At 28.8% G+C, this 19,988-nt stretch overlaps 1 protein-coding gene across 2 annotated transcripts in view; it reads right to left on the reverse strand.

The window, feature by feature from the left end:
• LOC119687443 (zinc finger protein 628) overlaps positions 1 to 19,988 on the reverse strand; it is a 39,474-nt gene that overhangs the window by 5,603 nt on the left and 13,883 nt on the right. The window contains exon 1 of one of the 2 annotated variants that reach the window (XM_038101760.1): positions 3,172 to 3,788. The exons of the other annotated variant lie outside the window; for it this stretch is intronic. Coding sequence (XP_037957688.1) covers positions 3,172 to 3,708 — 537 coding nt within the window. The 5' untranslated portion in view covers positions 3,709 to 3,788. Of the gene's footprint in view, positions 1 to 3,171; positions 3,789 to 19,988 lie in introns of those variants that run through there. 2 annotated transcript variants of the gene reach the window in all.

A 19,988-nucleotide genomic window follows, 5' to 3' on the forward strand; every position in this document is an offset into this window, starting at 1 on the left:
ACATGTTTTGAGTATATACTCAACCTTATTAATCAGATTATAATTGTGTGGGTATTGGAATACATGATGAGGTTTAGGACAAAAGATAATAAAAACGAGAAGCATCCGAAGGGAATCCCTCATTTAAGATTAATAAAAATAAAGATTGAGTAGTACCTGTACTATGACTTAGAAATCTGGATCAAAACTACACATCAATTGAATTCAAATTTGCTCAGATATATGCGTGCCGAAAAACAATTTAACAGAATGGCAGCTATTATGCTAAAAACCGACTAAAAGACACAAAATTTCCAGAAAAGACGTTTATAATAATAATCAATAATCGTTTAAATATTAATAGATTTATAGGATATTGAATAAGGATGATTTACACTTATATCTAATATATTTAGAATTTTTTGTTTATGACAACTATTTTGCAATATGAGAGCAAACATTTCAAAGCAAGCTACCACAAATATCCGATATTAGTAAAGTTGGTGGTTCTTTAGTATAAAAAATCTAATCGCAGGAAATGCACAAACTTATCGAAAAAAAATGGTACGTCTAATATGACTTTTCACTAAAAGCTATAAAGTCAACACAGAACTTAGTTAATATAAATATTATTATAATATTGTTTACGTATTATTTTATTTAAATCAATCGGTGAATATAAACTTAGGGTTTATAAATGTAAAGCAGAACTGTGGCCAGACTCAGTAAAACTGACTAAGATAACTGGGTATAGCACAAGAAAGCACCGCAACCATATAACGCAGGTTACTTCCCAACTTAATTTTTGGTATTTAATTAAATTATCCATAGTGGTACACAAAATAATAATAAAGATAGACAAAATAATCTTTATATAGTTAATATACGGGAAACGTCAATATTGCATATAAGTCACTTTATACTTGTAGATTTAATATTATATTAGTATTAAGCTTAAGAATACTTTATCTGAATTATTTCTCACAAAAGTCATTATTAAATTTTATCTCTGTTATAACAATAAGTTCATATGTTAATTCGATAGTATTTATTCTTAAATAACCATGATCAAATTCGCTAAAAATTCCATTTCTATAGTAACAAATTTATGGAACAAATAGAAAAAAATTCAATAAGATAAAAACACTACTTTGATTTAAGAAACATTTGATCTAATCGTTCATTTTGATTTGTACTAAAATTGTTGATCTATTTCACAAGAATATGTACTTTTTGTGCCAATATTAGTAAGATCTAACACTGTAACAGTATTGTGGGTAATAAAATCCAATTGATATTTAGCTTTTAGAAGTTGTACTATGAAGATCCACATAGATTATTTTCCAATTTCTATAGTCAATTCCACATTTACCACCATGGTTAGGTTTTGAGTATAACATATGTATGTGTTTTTAAAATACATAAATGTATGAAGAAGTTATCATACTTTCAAATAAAGCTAAAATATACCTAGTTAGAAGATAATTTTATCTGTGGTATATTCCGTCGTCGTACCAAAAACTATTTGCTCTATTTGAAAAAAGCGCAGGAGAGATTTTCTTATTATAACAGTAACCCATAAGTGCGTACTTAGGCTTTATTGCACTTTGTTACCAGTTTAAACAGAGACCTACACCACGAGCTAGTCCCACATAAAGCAATACTGGAACAATTTGTACCAATATGAATTTTATATTTAACGGTGCACGATCCGTTATTTTAGCACTGGTTTTAGCACCATATAACTATTATAGTTAATGAACTAAAGTTTGGATTATGCCGATTTTTGAAAGGGATAATACATGAGAATAAAACTTCATTTGGAACAGTTTAAATAAACTAAATAAATTGGATTAAGAAAATATTAAATCACTTGTTTGTTAATTTTTACTTGTGTCTCTTAAAAATGATAGATAGTCTTAAAAACTTAATATCAAAATAAATATAAATAAGATCTGAGGAATCTTTAAAGTTATATATTTAAATGAAATCGATTTAATTTATTTAACAAGTTATAAGAGGAGATCAATATTCTGTTTAATGTGTATATAGTCAAGATGTGTAAAGCCAACTATCCCTTTCTCTCTTTGCCATATGTCTTTGCATTACATAAATGGATTGCCTTAAAAACTCAATACCGAAAACTTTAAGGACTTGTTTTTCTTGTCTTTTAAGCAGAGTTCGTATTTGCGTACCCATGAGCGGCTCATTTCGGCTCATTCTGCTCACGGCTCATGAGCCGGTAAAAAACTCATTTCATACGATGTCTCACGCTCACGAGCGAGCCCAACCACAGAGCTCACGCTCACGAGCAAGAGCCGTCATTAAGTTATAAATGGGCTCACGCTCGTGAGCAAGAGTATGAGCTGCGGCTCATGAAATCTCATGCGCCCAATTTAAGATTTTGCTATTATTTTTTTTTTGTGAAAACATGTATACACAATAAACACAATAAATATAATTTTATTGTTTATTTGTGGAAAATAATAATATTTTATAAATTTGTTTTTCAAATTACTGCTTCATTATATTGTTTTAATATGAAATTATATATTTTCACATATAACGTTTATAAAAATAAATAAAGCAAATAAACTAATAAATCGCTTTTTATTAAACAGTTGAGCTCGTGAGCTCTCGGCTCGTGAGACCTCATGAGCAGCTCTTCAATATAAGCCAATTATGGGCTCACACTCATGAGCCAATTATGGGCTCACGCTCATGAGCCAATTATGAGCTCACGCTCATGAGCCAATTATGGGCTCACGCTCATGAGCCAATTATGGGCTCACGCTCATGAGCCAATATTGGGCTCACATAAGAATTGGCTCTTGCTCATGAACCTGAGCTGCTCATGAGTGAGCAAATATGAACCATGCTTTTAACAATATATTAGTTATAGCCAACCGCAGATAACTCGGAGAGGAACGATTTAAAGAATGCTGCCAAATTCGTTAAAGAGTTACAGTACGTAAATTGCACGTAACGGAAACAACAATCAAACCCCTATACCACTTTTAGAGGCATTGATCAAATAAATATAATATTACTTAAATGACATCCTATCGATTTTTCAGGCAAACAATATGAAAAAGTTGGGGGATTTGATCTATATTATAGATCAGAATGGATTGCTGAATACACACACATTCAACTACACGAATATTGTTTAATTGTTGCATGTTATCTTACATTTTGTGCATTTGGCAAATATGGAGTTGTTGCAGTTGTTGTTGTAGCTGTTGTGATAGCAATCGGTTGTTGTTGTTGAGATTGTTGCTGAGGCTGAGGCTGCTGCTGCTGTTGCTGTTGCTGTTGACTTTGCATTAGTGAAGTGGTTGTTACTGCAACAGTAGGATTTGTTGGTATTATAGTTGATTGATTCATATCTTTATTTAAAGAAGCAGTTACAATATTAGAAGTAGTGTCACTACCAACAACAGTACCAATAGGATTGGAAACTGCAGTTGTCGTTGTAGCAGCAACAGCATCGATTCTGTCATTTGTAACAATATTCAATTGTTGTTGCTGTTGTTGTGACTGCTGCTGCTGCTGTTGTTGTTGTTGTTGTTGTGGTTGGGGTTGTGGTTGCTGCTGCTGCTGCTGGTGAGCATGTGACCGATAATGTTGTTGTAGCCTCAAAAGAATACAATTATCAGGAATTACTATGGTTGGATCAGAATTATTGACTGCAGTAACGATGCCGCTGCCATTTCCAATGGCAGACATTAATTGAAGTTGTTGCGACTGTTGCTGCTGTTGCTGTTGCTGTTGTTCAGTCTGAATTTGCAGTTGCAACTGTTGCTGCTGTTGCTGTTGTTGCTGTTGTATATTAGACGACTGCAACATTTTAAATATTTGAATTTTTGTATTTTTATTTGCTTTTTATACTTTTATTTTTAATCCATTCTCAGCTTAATTTAATGGATCAGATCAACACACGCACACCATAAACGTACAACAACTGTGATGTTTAATAGACTTATGTCATATGTCATATATCATGTACAAGATGAATTTACTTATATGATGAAATGTTTGACGATTGTTTAGATGTGCTGATGACTATGTGAATATGACTATATGTGTATATTAGCATTAGCATAGGAGTCTTTTTGCTATTATTGTTATTGTAATGCAAATAGAAAAAACAAAAGCTTTACATTCAAGAGGATGCAATTTTGTATGAGACTTTTTACACATATCATTATACATATATATTACACACAACCAGAAAGACAAACACAAACACATGAACGTAGATTTTCATAGATTCTGTGAAAATGACATCGAATAGAATATAATCTATGTATAATATAAAAACGAATATATATTATTTACATTTAATGTAAAATCAATTAAAAATATACATTTGATAGATAGAAGACATTTGATATTTACATTCAAATTTGATTAGCACACATATGGTATATGAAATTTAGATGAAGAACATATTGTATGACAATGTAGAGATTTTCACAATAGACGAATGTTTCTATTTCGAATTAAAGAGAAGCGGTTATAATAAACAAAAATCGTGTTATACATTATTACAAAGAAGTATAGAAATGTATATATATCCGTAATTATAATAAATATAACCACATATACGTGTGATTTACAAATTAACACCTAATATAAAACCGACACGAATGACTTTAAAAGGGTTGCACTTGAAATTGAAAAATAATTTGCTTAGTATATAATGGTATAAAATGCTGTGATTCCCACAGAGCAGACTGTCAACAAATTTCAAAAATTCAAATTGCAAACAATAGATTATAAGGAATGGAAAAAAAGTCCGTAATTATAAAACAAATAAATCGATATTTAATGAACAATTCAGCTTTTTTTTAACTCTCCGAAAAGCTATTGAAAACGAGAGCTGCTGTAGTTTCCCCCTTCAATCTCTTTTAGGGGTTAACTTACAAATAACAAGAAATAAAGAAAATGCTTAAAACATAATAGAAGATAATGCTATTATAGCTGGGAACCCTGCTTGTTTCGCTTTTCGAGCAATGGGAGAAATATTTCCGTGGAGGAAGTTGTATGCTGTACTTCGCTGTCAAATTTGACGTGTAGCTCCGGAACGTAGACAAAGCGGCATTTAAAGTGTATTGCAAATTTTTTGCACATAATTATGAAGGATCACTCATTTAAATAACCTTGCAAGGGTTGCGAGTTACGATATTACAGTATTATTACATATACATATCTAAAACTAACCTTCTTCATTATATACACATTTTAAAAAAAAATATTTATGGATTTTTACAAAATTCTTCAAATTTACATAAATATACTCTCACTGGAAAGTGTAGATCATCAAAATCAATTTAAAAAACGTTTACAGTTAGATGAAGATTAATTTATCTCGTTATTCTAGTACGTTACTATAAAGAATTTCTCAACTTACACATAGCTTTAAAGAAGAAAATGGATTCAAGTGTCTTTTACACATAGAAGAAGTAATTGATCTCCAGCTATACTAGTCTGTTACTATAAATATATCTGAGTCACTATAAGAAATATCTGAGTTACTATAAGGAATATATGAGATTACACATAGATTTATGTGAGTTTGAGTCTAGTCTATAACTATAAGGAATATCACAACTTACACATAGATTTAAAGAAGATAGATTCATATAACTTTCACACTTAAAAAAAATAATCGATCGCAAGCTATTCTAGTCCGTTACTATAAGAAATATCTGAGTTACTATAAGAAATATTACAGCTTACACATAGATAAATGTAATATAGATTCATGTAAATGTTCCACTTAGAAGAAGAAGTAGAAGAAGTAACCGATGCTGAAAAATAACAAATGGAATTGAGAAATCTGTACTGGCTAGCCATCGAAAATAATATGTTTATACACAAAATCGTCCTTAAACCTATCTGAAGATGTGTAGTACAGATACAAGTACTAGTAGCTATTCAAGCATGGAAGTTATTAAATGATTTAATTCAAAGACGCTAATGTCAAAATAGGCAGAAACAGAAGAAAATTGTAGAGAAGCGAATAGTTCAACATAATAATTAATGCATGGATGTAGCGTAATTCCTATTTCCTGGACAAGCTAATTTAACAAAAAATTCCTAGCTATTTTGAGCAATTTTCCCCACTATGCTACATGGCGGTATAGCTTATTTCGTGAGATATTCTGCAATAAGTTTGTAGACTTTTAACAATAGGTAACACCACGCCATCTGGTGACTCCATTTGTTAATGGTTTTTCTGTAACAAGTTCGAACTTTAAAGCCCGATAAAAACTATGTTATAGTGACGACATATAGCACTAAAATCTATTACATTTATTTAAGCGTGTCTGGGAAGTCGGAATAGTGCCAATGAACATTTTAGATATAAAAATCTTAAACAGAAACTCAACAACAATATTTGAAGATTTAAAATTTATCCACATATGTATGTATGTTTAGATTGATACTATACTACTATTAGGGGTATTCACGCATTTGTGTAGAATAAATGTAAAAAGTGCGAATTTCAAAAAAACCATAACATAAAACACTAGAACTTTTTTTTGGAAAAATATTACCCGATTTATTCAATACGAGTGTAATTATTGAAAAATAGATTCAGAATTTATTTCCAGCTCTTACTTAGTCAATATATACAATTGTTTAGAACAAAAAAATAGTACAAGCACACAAATATGAATAAACATGCACATTTTTCATTTATAAAATAAATTACGATAATTTAAATAAACTGAAGTTCAAAATTTAAGGGCAAATATAATTTTCGAGAAGAATTCTTTCACTTCGTTGTGTATGCAAAATACTCTGTCGTACGGAGTGAGGCGTAACAGAGGTGTACTCTGGAACATAAGTACGTACACACATACGTAAGGAATACATACCGATAAATTTTGTATAAAATATAAAATAATACTAATCGATTTAACGGGAAAGAGAAGCAGAGCCAGAATGCGGTAGTGAAAAGAGAAATAAATACTAGACCAGATAAACTTGAAAAAGTTGCTCGGAATGTTAAAAAACAAAGAGTAGTAGAACAGGGGAGGGTAACAACAACAGAGAAAGTTTAAATTGGTAGTAAAACGAAATAAATATGAAACGAAGTGCTAAATTACGATTAGAGACATTAAGTGCTACCGTAAAGGGTAGATATGTTTGCAGAAGAAATTATGAATTAATTTAAAAAAGTCATTAAAAATATTAAAACTCAAAAGAATAAATATTATAAAAATTTGAATATACATAAATATATACAATATATATTTTTGTAATAAATTAGAATCATATTAAATATCAGAACTATTAATCTATTGTCAATATCAACTATCAGCAACTATCTTTTTTCTTTTAGAATTTTACAAAAAAAAATTTTAAAGATGTTTTGAGTAGTTATAAATTACAATAACAAAAATTATTTTTATATTATTTTAATTAATTGAATTCTTGACAGACCGTACAGCTGTTTCAAGTGTTGCGTAATACGCATCAGCAGGGCTTGGAATTATTACTTTTATTTAATTATGCGTAAATAATTTTTTGAGACTGCAAGTACCAGGGATAATGGGTATTTGGCAATGATAATTGGGCAACTGATAATTGGATATATCAGCAAATATCTACACCATTTCTTAAAATACTCCATACTTTAAATAAACAATTTAACAGCACAATTGCCTGCTATTTTGCATTTCGTGTACCCATACATTTAAAGATTTTCTTATGAAATTAAATCTTCTATATGCTATGTGCAAAGCAATACTCGCCCATAAGTTATTGAGAAACTTTCAAAGCTTGTGATGTGGTTTTATCAATATGTAAGCAGTGGATTGTATATATCAGGGCTGTTCTAAGCACGTCCCAAGAACATCACGCGGCCCGCAGTTAATACTTGTGTGACCCGTGATATATTTTTAATCTACCACACTTAGGCAAATTTATCTTTGTTAAATAAAATATTCGATAACATTTACTAATTTTAAGTCACATATTAAAATTAATATACTATATATGCATTGCTCTTGTAAATTAAGCTCCATTCACGCAAGCATTCAACGCTCAATTTAGCTTACACATTTGGATATAGTAAAGAAGCGAAAGTCAAGTGCTAGCTAATAGCACTAAAAACGAAAAAAACAAGAAGTATGAAAAAATTAATTGACGAAAATAATGTAATAAAAATACTTCTCAACTATTATATGATATTATTAATATGTATAGATAATAAAAGTGAAGAAAATTGTTGCAAAAGATTATTCTTATGTCCATAATTATTGGAATGAAAAAGAGTTCATATATATTAATTTGTCCACAACCAATATATCTTTGTTTCGTGATTTAATCCTAAATGATTGTGTTTAGTCACAGACTCTGAAAAATTGATGACTGTTTTTTTAATATAGATTTAATATAGATTGTCATAATTTGCAATACCAAATTTTTTTTTTTTTTTCAAATATTAATTTGAGTAAAGTTATTTTTTTTTTATCAGATAGCTCAGTCTACGAGTACAGACAATAATTTCAAAATTCAATTATAAACTAAACTTTGAAAATTAATTAATTTATTTATGACATACTTGCAATAAAAACTAATAAAGGCATTTTACGTAAATCGATATTGATAAAATTTAAAGATATCTAATACATACAAATTTTGAAGAAAAAACTTGCTCACAAACCACACCTATTGCAATTATTAAAATATTGTATTTCATATTATCGAAATAATTTATTAAGAAAAGTTGCAAATGTGCAACAAACATATGCAACTTTTGTAGCTTCTTTGGCAAAAAAGGTATATTCGTATATACCCAGTATGTCTTTTTTAAATTAATTTTTGTACCAAATGATTCATTCGTTATAAAGATAGATAGATAGATATGTGTATAGAATGTATAAAACCAATTATTGTATAAATCAGTTGCATTGTATTAAAGATTGCAAGATTCATAATTTTAACTAAAATTTAAAAATGATTTTTAATTTAAATAGTTTAATTTCTATTGAGTTCAATCAAAATTTTTATTTAAAAATGTATTAAGCTAAACAACTGGGAAGAACGTTATATATTCACATATATGCAAAACAAATAGTTATTAATTATAATTTTAGTCGCGATAACGCGAATTCAAATGAACGTGAACAGTTTATATAAATTAATCACAAAAAAGTGTTAATTAATAACTTCAGAGAAATATTTTTAATTGTTACTAAAAAACTTTAAGAATCGGATATCACACAAATATAAATTATATACATATATATATAATATATATTGTAGTAGTAAAGTATTACATCGAAAATCTTGAAAATCATTAAAGTATTCAACACAATTGATAAAATAACTTTCATCATAATAATGGTAATACAGTAGAATTTAACCCTATAACAGTAACGCCTACGATATTATTATAGATATTATAGAGCAACACTAATATATACAATACATTGAAGCAAAATAATAAAATTTTGTATTGAAATCATCGCTACCCAGTAGCAATTTGCAATACTGATGCCCTGTAGTTTCTTTAAAATGAGAAAGCCAAATTTATATATTTCTAACTTTCAATTGTGGTGTTAAGAAACCATCAAATTGAAGCCTTTTAGGCTTCAGCAAACCTGCAGTTCGTGTGCTTACTGGAGTACTAACAGGCCATAGGTGCCATTGCACCTATGCTTCAACGGTGGCGAATTCCAACAAGCGGATTATGCAGGAGTTGCCAAGATGAAGAGGAGGTAGAATCTATCAACCACTTCCTTTGTCTCTGTCCTGGGACTTCAGACAAGGCGCTTTCAATGTCTCGGGGATCGCTTTTTCACTGGCTTGAAAGAGATAAGAAAAGCAAACTTATCGGATCTCCTCAACTTCATCTGGAAGACCAAATTGTTTAAAAGTGATTACAAAGGTTAGCAACTCTCCTATCCCAGCAAAAATTTTTGAGGGCATCACAATGGGCAATATATGCCTCTGAATTTTTATCCAATAAATTATAAATAATCATGTATAATTTAATTTTATGCGCATTCAAAGGATCGATCAGTTGTTGTAATATTTTTCCAGCAAAGTTAAAATTTTCCGAAGGAACAACTGATATATGAAAAGTGGAACTGTGGATACTTGATTCAATATAAACATACTGTGATCGCGTATAAGCGTTACAAATAAAACGCGACTTATATATATTACAATCAAAGCAGGACGAAACCATAAAAATATATCAAGAAAAATAATACTCGGTAACTGTCCTATGTAAGTTAGCATAAGAATTATTCACCTAATAGATTAACAGATATATAAAGTAGCCAAAACTGCCATAATTTAGAACCTATATGGCATAAGTTAAAGGAGCACACTAGTTGGGACTTCCTTTATTTTATGTTGGATTAAAATATTTTTATTTCCAATATTTGATTCACTCGTGATAAGTTTGGACAAAATTTTATTTGTTTGTAAAGTGATGTATCACCGTGAGCTCTCTTTATTTAAATAGTATTGAAATATTTTCTAAAAATCAGAGATAATGTTAAACGTAATGTTTTATCATTACGTTTAACTAATGTTATAAAATTTATATTTTCAATTTGTAAAAAATCTACCAGTATTAAATAGTCTACGTGTTTGTAAATATTTACTCAAGTATTTATTTTTCGAATTATTCATACTTTTGCAGTCGCACATTATTTCCACTAAATTTTTATTAGTCATTTGTAGCTGCAATACAATAATTAAACGTTAAAAGATAAGCTTAGCAGATAAAAACGATTCAATTAGCGTTTAAAACAAATGTGAACGATGTGTGTTTGTAACATTGTAAAATAGCTCCAATGGACCCAGTCGTTAAGAGTTGTGACTGAATTTGTCAAGCAAATTTTGCAGCATTCGTTATTGTTAGAAAATTTTAAATTTAGAACTAAACGTGATAAATTAATTGGCTTTCCTAAACTCTGGTTCAATTGACAACTCAGAATCATACTATTATATATACATATGTGCATAGATGAATTCATTGACTATTTTAATTTGTATGTTTATTTTTAATAGCGTATCAGTTATAATTATTTGATTACCTAAATTCTTTCAATGAAAATATAATTTTTATCTTTTTGCTTTTTTTTTTGTTTCACAAATATTTTGTGGGGAAACACCTTTCAATAGAATTTCTTCAACTGTGAAATCAAATAATTTTTTTTCAATATTAAGTGCATTTAGCGATTTTTACAATGGAAAATTCTTGTTGTACGCGATTTTTTGACCAAACACGGCACCACTGTCATCGCTCAGGCACCATATTCGCCAGATCTGGATCAAACTGCCCCTTCGTGGTAAGCGTTTTGAATCGATTGAATCGGTAAAAGAGAATTCGCTGAAGGAACTAAAAGCCATACCTTCACGGGCCTACGAAAAGTGTGTGGAAGATTGGGTTAAGCGTTGGTATATGTGTATCGCTTCAGAAGGAGCATATTTTGAAGGAGATAAAATAAATTTGGAATAAAATTTAAATTTGTGTGTTCTATTTACAAAATCCGAGTACTTTTTGAGCAGAATGTATAGTGAAATATGCTTTTAATGACAATACATGATATGTACGTATTTTTATTAATTCGTTAGTGTTTGAGTTAAATATTTTCCAAGTAATTTTTAAAAACCATAAAAAATACAAGGTAAAAGTGGAAAACATGCTCCAAACAATAATTTGGTAATAAAAGATTGCTATTTCTTCAACAAACAATCAAAAAACTATTGGATGTCTTTAAATGCATTAAAAACCTCATAAAACAGTCATAAATATATTTTATGTTTCGGAAATGACGTTCAAGAAACATTAGATCTATAAAGAATGAAGTATGACAGTTAATATTATACAATGTAGTTTAACATAAAGTATGTATATAAGTTTTAGTTTGCCAAATATTCTACAATACATTCTGGAATATAAATGAACAAAAGAACTAAAAAAAATAAACAAAGATAAATAACTAAAAACATTAAATAATTCTACAAAAGCCTTAAGAAACTGAAAATTGATTAAAATTAATAAAAAAAACATCATTTCATAGTTATTAAAAACCAATTTAATTGCTTCGACCAAGCTGAGGAGATCACAAACAATAGCTGAAAATTGAAACAACTATACAAATAGAGCGAAAATATTGTCAGACAGTTCAAAAAAAATAACTCCACTGTACCGTATCTATTGTAGATACAAATGGTTTTTTAAAACAAATGTAAAAGAACAGATTGCAGTATGTATAGAATATTTCAATGATTACATTAGTCATAATGAACACAATGCACAACTGTTGAAGAGAAGATGATTTAACTTTTTCAATTCAATCGATTGTAATACTTCTCAATATTTTCCAGTGGTACGAAAATTCCATTGCAGTTGTTCTGGCAGAAATGTCTGTGCATCTTATATAGAATGAAAAAAACAATATGTGATAGTGAAAAAAAAACATCCACTAAAAAGTGATAAGAGATATATCTGGCCACCACTAATTTTCTTCGTAGTGCCACCTTTGTAAAATAACATAATAATCATCAAATACTACATGTAATACTTGAAGAAACTCCTGGTACAGGGCAGTTAAAAATAGGGATTTAAATATTAAGTTTAGACATTTTAAAAGTTTAGACATCTTAAAATATAGCACAATATAGTATTACTAAAGACAATATCAATCGAATATGAACGATCATCTAAATTATTAACATATAATTTTTTAGATGAACAAAATACACAATACATTAAGACTGAAAAGTTTTCGGAAATTCTCATTTAAAATTCGCGCGCTGTATATTTTTCGATATTTTAAGTTTATGTAGTTTGGCAGCACTGTCCTTAATTACTATGCCAAAAATGAGCTCGATCTGTCAGACAGTTCGTTTACGGCAGCTGTTGAAACCAGTTCACCTCAGTAGTGCGTTGCGAAATGTCTTCGACGGTCGTACGACCGTCCTGGAAGGCTTTGTACCACTCATAAACTTGAGTTTTCGATAAAACTGATTCCCCATAAGCCTTTTGTAGCATTCGCAACGATTCTGCACACGAAATTTCGTTCGAAACACAAAATTTGATGCAAACTCTTTGTTCAATATTTTTTTCCATTGTTTTTTTCGCAACGCCCTACTGAGGTGAACTGGTTTCAACAGCTGCCGTAAACGAACTGTCTGACAGATCGCGCTCATTTTTGGCATAGTAATTAAGGACAGTGCTGCCAAACTACATAAACTTAAAATATCGAAAAATATACAGCGCGCGAATTTTAAATGAGAATTTCCGAAAACTTTTCGGTCTTAATGTAATTATAAAATTTTGGAACTATTAGCAAATTATTTTTAAAAATTATTATAAAATATAGATTAAATTATATAAGGTATAGATAGCTGTGTACAGCTAACAGTTCTGAAGTTATTCAGTGCAATAATTTAATACTCTGTTACTATTGATAAGGTTTAAAAACCAGTTTACTTGACGCCTGCTCATCACGGACTCTAGGTATAATTCAAGATCTACTGACACTTGATAGTAACCTTGTCGCTGATATAATCCCTACAATATACAGAACATTTTTTATTAAATAATTCTGTTTCTATTACGCACTGTTTACCTATAATTATTCTTTCAAACGAATTATCTACTCAGTTTTTCTTCTTTAACTAATTAAATATTATCGACTAATTTGAACGCTTACAAATATACAATAATATCTGAAAAATCAACAAAAAAATTGTTAAAAAGTTTTCCGCAAAAATATTTAAAACTTTTCCAAAACCATCGAATATACAACGACGGATTAGATATAATATATTTATCGAATATAAATTACGCTCTCCGAATAAAACACTCAAAAAATATCTTGACTATAGGTTTCTTTTGGAAAGAATTACCTTTGGCATTCTGTACTTCGATAAATACTGGAAGTATACCTCCTCTTCTCTTTTCGTTTGTTGGAATAGTTACCACTCGATTTTGATAAGGAAGCACCTTGTAAATATGAAGATATGAAATAAAATTCGACTACACTGATACAAGGAAATATATTGGTTATGTTGACTTAATCTGGTTGTCAATAAGTCCCGCATAAACCTTTTGGTCTGTACGGATACCTTATGGGGTTTAATCTGTAGATTCGCAGTAGTTTTTTTTTTTTAGCGAATCTAAGAAATCCTTTAAACACTATTTATTCCTTTACTGAGTGAACAAACCATTTGTAAAGATTTTTTTAAAGCAGACCTTGCTTGTCGTAGTACTAACAGAAGATGTGTAATAAATATACAAAATATAGGAGTGAATAACATAGCAGAACAATATATAAAACAGAACAACAACATAAATATATGTATATATACATTCTAAATATCTAGTCCATACTATAAGAACAAACTAAATTTCCAATTAAATTAGTTAAATTTTAAGTAAATAAGCATAAAAAAAAAGTCGGTTTAAATGTGCATACTTGTTTATGTATTTATTAACATTTATGGAATACAAAAAAATATATAGAACAAAATATTCACATGTATATGTTAATCAAATTTGTGTCGTAGCTCGTCCTATTTCTAGTGATGATGGTCCAAAACAATAAAGATTTTGCGCGCTTGGTATCGCATGCTTACATCAAAAAAATGGAGCATTTTTAATTTTTTCTTATGTTATATGATATATATATATAAATATATATATGCATAAGATACACAATTAATACAAATATACTAAAAATTTTAGAATATCATGGCCAATAAATTTTATTTTAAAACATAAGATCTTGAGTTAAACGTTTAAGTTTCCATAACAGACCTTCCTATGTGGTAATGAACTTTCAATTTAATAAATATAAAATAAAATTCTCATTAATTAGGATATGAATATCCACCAGCCATCCATAAAACAGACAAAAACAGTAGTAATATACGATACCTATTCGAAAATGATCTGTTTTGAAAATCATTGTATATATTATTTTTAGTATTAGAATAATTAAATTGAATTTTAATGCATTTCAAAGATAAACTTAACGTTCCAATCTATATATTTCAGTGATAGAAAAATTATTTAGATAAAATATTTCACATTTGTCTGCCATATTAATAAAATTATTTCTTTCAGTATTATTTTGTATTTACCTTCACGTGACGCATATACTCGTAATTATTAATGAAAAACCATCGCTAATAAATTCTCTCTAACTATACTACAAGTCTAGATAATTTTAAGTACACTATATTCTTTATCAATTTAGCAGGTACAAGTGACATAAATTTAAAATAATTTTCATACCTGAATTGTAGAACCAGATTAAATACATTTTTAGACATCTATCTAAAATCTGACATCGCAAAATATAAAAAATATATTCAATTTTGCCACTTCAATGCTTAGAAGAAATTAATATATTATTTCAGAAAATATTTTAACACCGCAGTAAAGATTATAAAATGTCAGTAAAATAGTGCTATCTTAGGAATGTTAATCGATTTATGATCCTAGATTGATTGCAGTTGACATAAAGTATTGCCATTCAAATGTATATTTACTTACTTACTTACTGTTGTCCTCTTCTCCTCGTGGAGCATAGAGCCTATGCCATAGATCTAAACCTACCTAACTCTATTGAGTGCTTCGCGGCATATATCGTTTCAGTTATAATTTGCTTTATTAAGATCTCTGTCTATGGTTCTGCGCCATGTTTGTGCTGGTGCCCCAGGTCTTCTAGAGCCTTAAGGGTTCCATCTGAGTACTGTCCTTGCAATATGGTTCGCAGGTCTTCGAAGTGTGTGACCAATTCATCGCCATTTGCGTCGACCAATACACAAGTCTTCGTTTCTTATTCTTTCAGGTCATCTTAAAACAAGTATTCTGCGTAAGCACTTGTTTATGAAGATCTATATTTTTGACTCAATGCGGTTGGAAGTTTTTCACAGCCATAGAAGAGAACAGATTTTATGTTTGATTCGAAGATGCGGAATTTTATTTTACACGAGATTTGACTCGATTTCCATATATTTTTCAGCATACCGTAGGTAGAGTTTGCTTTGTTGACTAGCATATCTACATATTTAGTACCGATAAAATGTTAGTATACTATATCTTTGTAAAGGGCTCCTCATTTTGATGTCTTGATTTGCCGGTACAATTTCAAGGACTAGAACTATGTTAACTTTAAGGTTCACCATTTTACAATTTGGATCATTTAACAACCACTGAACTTTGCTTTTTGAGTGACTAAATGTAGGTTTTTGAGTTTCGCACCATTTCGAAAATTGCTAGAATGTTACACTCGTTTCTTCATGTTTTGTCACCAGCTGTGTTGCATTTCAAAGCAATGATCTCTATGGATGCTGTTGAAATTATATCTTTAGCAAATTTATTTCGCTTTTTCTATTTTTAACCGCGGTGAAGTGGTATATGTCAAAAATATCAGACAAATCGTTATGAATAGACATAAATAATATGTCCATCTCTTGACCCAGCTTTATAAATCATACGACGATTTTCGTTGAAAATCAGCCAGAAATAGGCTAATCAACTACCAAGTCTTGGTTGTGTTCAAATGCGATTCCATACAAAAAACAATATAAACACAATGATTATTTTTTTTTTTTGTGCAATTAATAAATTTTGAATTTTTTATACAGAAACGAATAGTAAAGCTTATTAACAATCGAATCACTTGTCATCAACAATCAAGTGTGGCTTATAACTGTAATCAGAGTATGATTTTTAGCATAGAACGCAAATATTTCTGAAATGGAACAACTTCATGGAATATAACAACCTCTGAAAAGGTATATACTTATATAGGCAATGTGGGATTATATTTATGCAAAAAATTTAATGCTTTATTCGTACTTCTAAATCTAAAGTAGAACAACTGACATTGCATACAGATCAACTCACTACTGATTAGATTATCAGACTAAAAAATTGAATATTTCTTTTAAAAATGATTGCCGTAACTGAGTGGAAGACAAAGAAAGTCCTAAACATCTGTTTTATCTCTAGTCAGTTCATGTGTTACGTAAAGGAAAGCTAAACATTTTCCTTACTAGAGGACCGCTGCAAGCAGTCACTTGTAAGAATATCATAGGATTTTTTAAAAGTTAAAAATATTGTAGATTCGTAAGATTTTATAGTCGAACCTAACTAGAATTAGAAAAGTATGTATACGAAAACGGTAAATCAGAATGTTATATTTGGGATATAGCGAATCCAATAAGTTAAGCATGCAGTGCTTTACTCATTCTCCATTTCAAATATATATGTATAAAATATTTATTGTCTATAACAGGACTGTTTAGACTAGATACGTTTGCGGGCCAATATTAATTACTGTACAGATTGAAGGGCTGTAGAAACATGTCCATGGTTTTTTTTGGAGGAAAATACAAGAAAAGGTAAATTAAATTTACTTAAATAAATTTAGTTTTATTAATTTATGCATTTGTATTCATTTTTTGGGATACCATAAGAATAAAATAATGTAATTTTACTAACATATGTCAAGAGAAAATTTGCGTAATTGTGGTAGATTAGAAATATAACGTGGGCCGCACATGTATTAGCCGCGAGCCACATCTGGCCCATGAACCGTGCTTTGGCAAGCCCTGGTCTATAATATAAAGTAAGAATGGTTGATATTACACATCAGCACGTCAATTACTTTGAAGAGCATGAAGATAATTTAAGCTAATCAGGATATGTTATCCGTGTTATTTCACATACGTGTTCCACGTACTGGATTTCATCCATTTTTTGAAGAATGCTGTAACAATGGCAATTTTTACATGGACTACAAAGGTGTTTGGTAGAACTAATGCATAAACTATACTTATTACTTTAATTATATAAGCAGATTCATAATTATTACTTATTGGTACTTTAAATTTTATTGTTAAGCACACAAAATTAATGCTACTTCGTTAAACATTATAACATATAACATATATACATATGTATATAAATTCTTAGCAGGAAAAATTATTAAAGTATATTTAATAACATCTATATAATATAAATGTTATATTGAAATATGAACTTTTAGCCTATAAACACAGTAGTTGTTATAAAGCATATCAAAAAATTAAATTATTATGATTACAGAAAAGAGAAAATTTAAGAGTAAGAGAGAGAAAATTAGTTAGCTATTAGATACAATTTAATTATATGTATATATATATATAAGTATATATATAAGCAATCAAAATATACATCGAAAATGTACAACATAATTATCAGTATGTTATTTATATATATATAATTATGAAGTTATGAATTATTTTTATATTTGAAGCAATGTTTATAGATCTAGATATTATACACTATACGATTTGTACACAAAATGAGATGCAACTTTAGTAATGCAATTATTTTTATTTTTATTTTTTTTATTGCATGTAATAAACTCTAATAATTTAAAATTAAAGTTCTTACATATTTTTTGTAAAATCTGGAATATATGTAGATATGTTAGCTAAAGTAAATACACAGTATTTCTTTTTTAGACATACTTGAAATGACATTTAAAATGGAATAAGAAATGTAAACATGTAACACCAAATTCAACCCAAAGGCACATTTATATGAAAAAATGTCTCGAATATGTTAAGTACCCTAATATAGCATAATTACATGTCATAAACAAATACAGGGTGTCTTCAAATTCTCGCAGTGCTTATCCATAATTATGGTCTTTTAAAAGTTGTAAAAATGAATATTAAATAACTTTATAAGTTTAATAATAATTGTTTTAATAAAGTTTCTAATTCTTCATATTAGAATATCAGAAATATTATAATAATTTCGAATTATTTATAATGATGGTATTTAAAATATGTACGTTTTACTTGAGTAAATATGTATATTAATAAATATGTAATAAGTACTTATAATATTTAGGTTTTTGTTGAATTGTCATACGATTTTTCAATATTTTTATTTTATAAAATATCTATATAATCCAATGAATATACATTTTATAAAAAAAAAATAATTAGCTTTAATACTTATTTCAATGAGATTATCATGATATAATATATGTATATATAATCTATTGGCAACACCTTTAGAAAAAGATAAATTAGATTTAATATTTAATATATTAGATTATCACAATAAACTATATATAAAATCTATTGGAAACACCTTTAAAAAAAAAAAAAATATTTTAGCTCTTATACTTATTTCAGTGATAAATTTATTATAATTAAATATGTATATTAGATATTTAGTTATGTATATAATATATTAGAAACAATTTTTAAAAAAAAATAAATAGTATTCCAACAGATTTAATAATATGCATAGAGAAAGCAAAAATTACTTAAGTAGCTATACAAGCAAAAGCTGTTCACAACACTTCTAGAAATATTCTTAAAAGTAAATAATTTATACAATGGTCTATCAAAATAAGCATTGTATGGGTTCATTAGAAAGAAACGAAAACCAACTGTATTTTAAGTTCGTCGGTGACATTAGTAGTAAATTTTAAAAAAGTATATAACAATACTCATTCAACATGTATATAATGAATATATAAAACACTCTCTTATAACTTATAAAAACCATAAAACTTATATACATAAAACTTATCTGAAATACAACCATGAAACGTTTCAGAATAAGTTTTGGAACAGTACCACAAATTGGAGAATTCAGCCTCTCACATCCATACCTATGTCCATATGTTTAGATTCATCAGGCAACAAAAATTTTTAACTAAAATCTGATACACAATATGAAGATCTCGCACTGGCTATAACCCTATTCAATAATGGTAAACGGAGTACAGGTTTCCTTAACATACTCAACAACACCTTGGTTTTATAAAGGAAAACCTATTAGAAAAAGTGCACGCCTTATAAAAAATTCGCACTCATATGGGAAGTGCGCTGGTCTTAGTTCCTTCTGTTTGACAAATCATCTCAATTCAGAAAGACTCTGTATCTTATCACGTAATTTTTTTGCAATTTGGGTTGGCATGAAAATCTATTAAAGCTATCAC

Source organism: Teleopsis dalmanni, chromosome X, assembly GCF_002237135.1.
Source record: "Teleopsis dalmanni isolate 2A chromosome X, ASM223713v2, whole genome shotgun sequence".
Classification (NCBI taxonomy): Eukaryota; Metazoa; Arthropoda; class Insecta; order Diptera; family Diopsidae; genus Teleopsis; species Teleopsis dalmanni.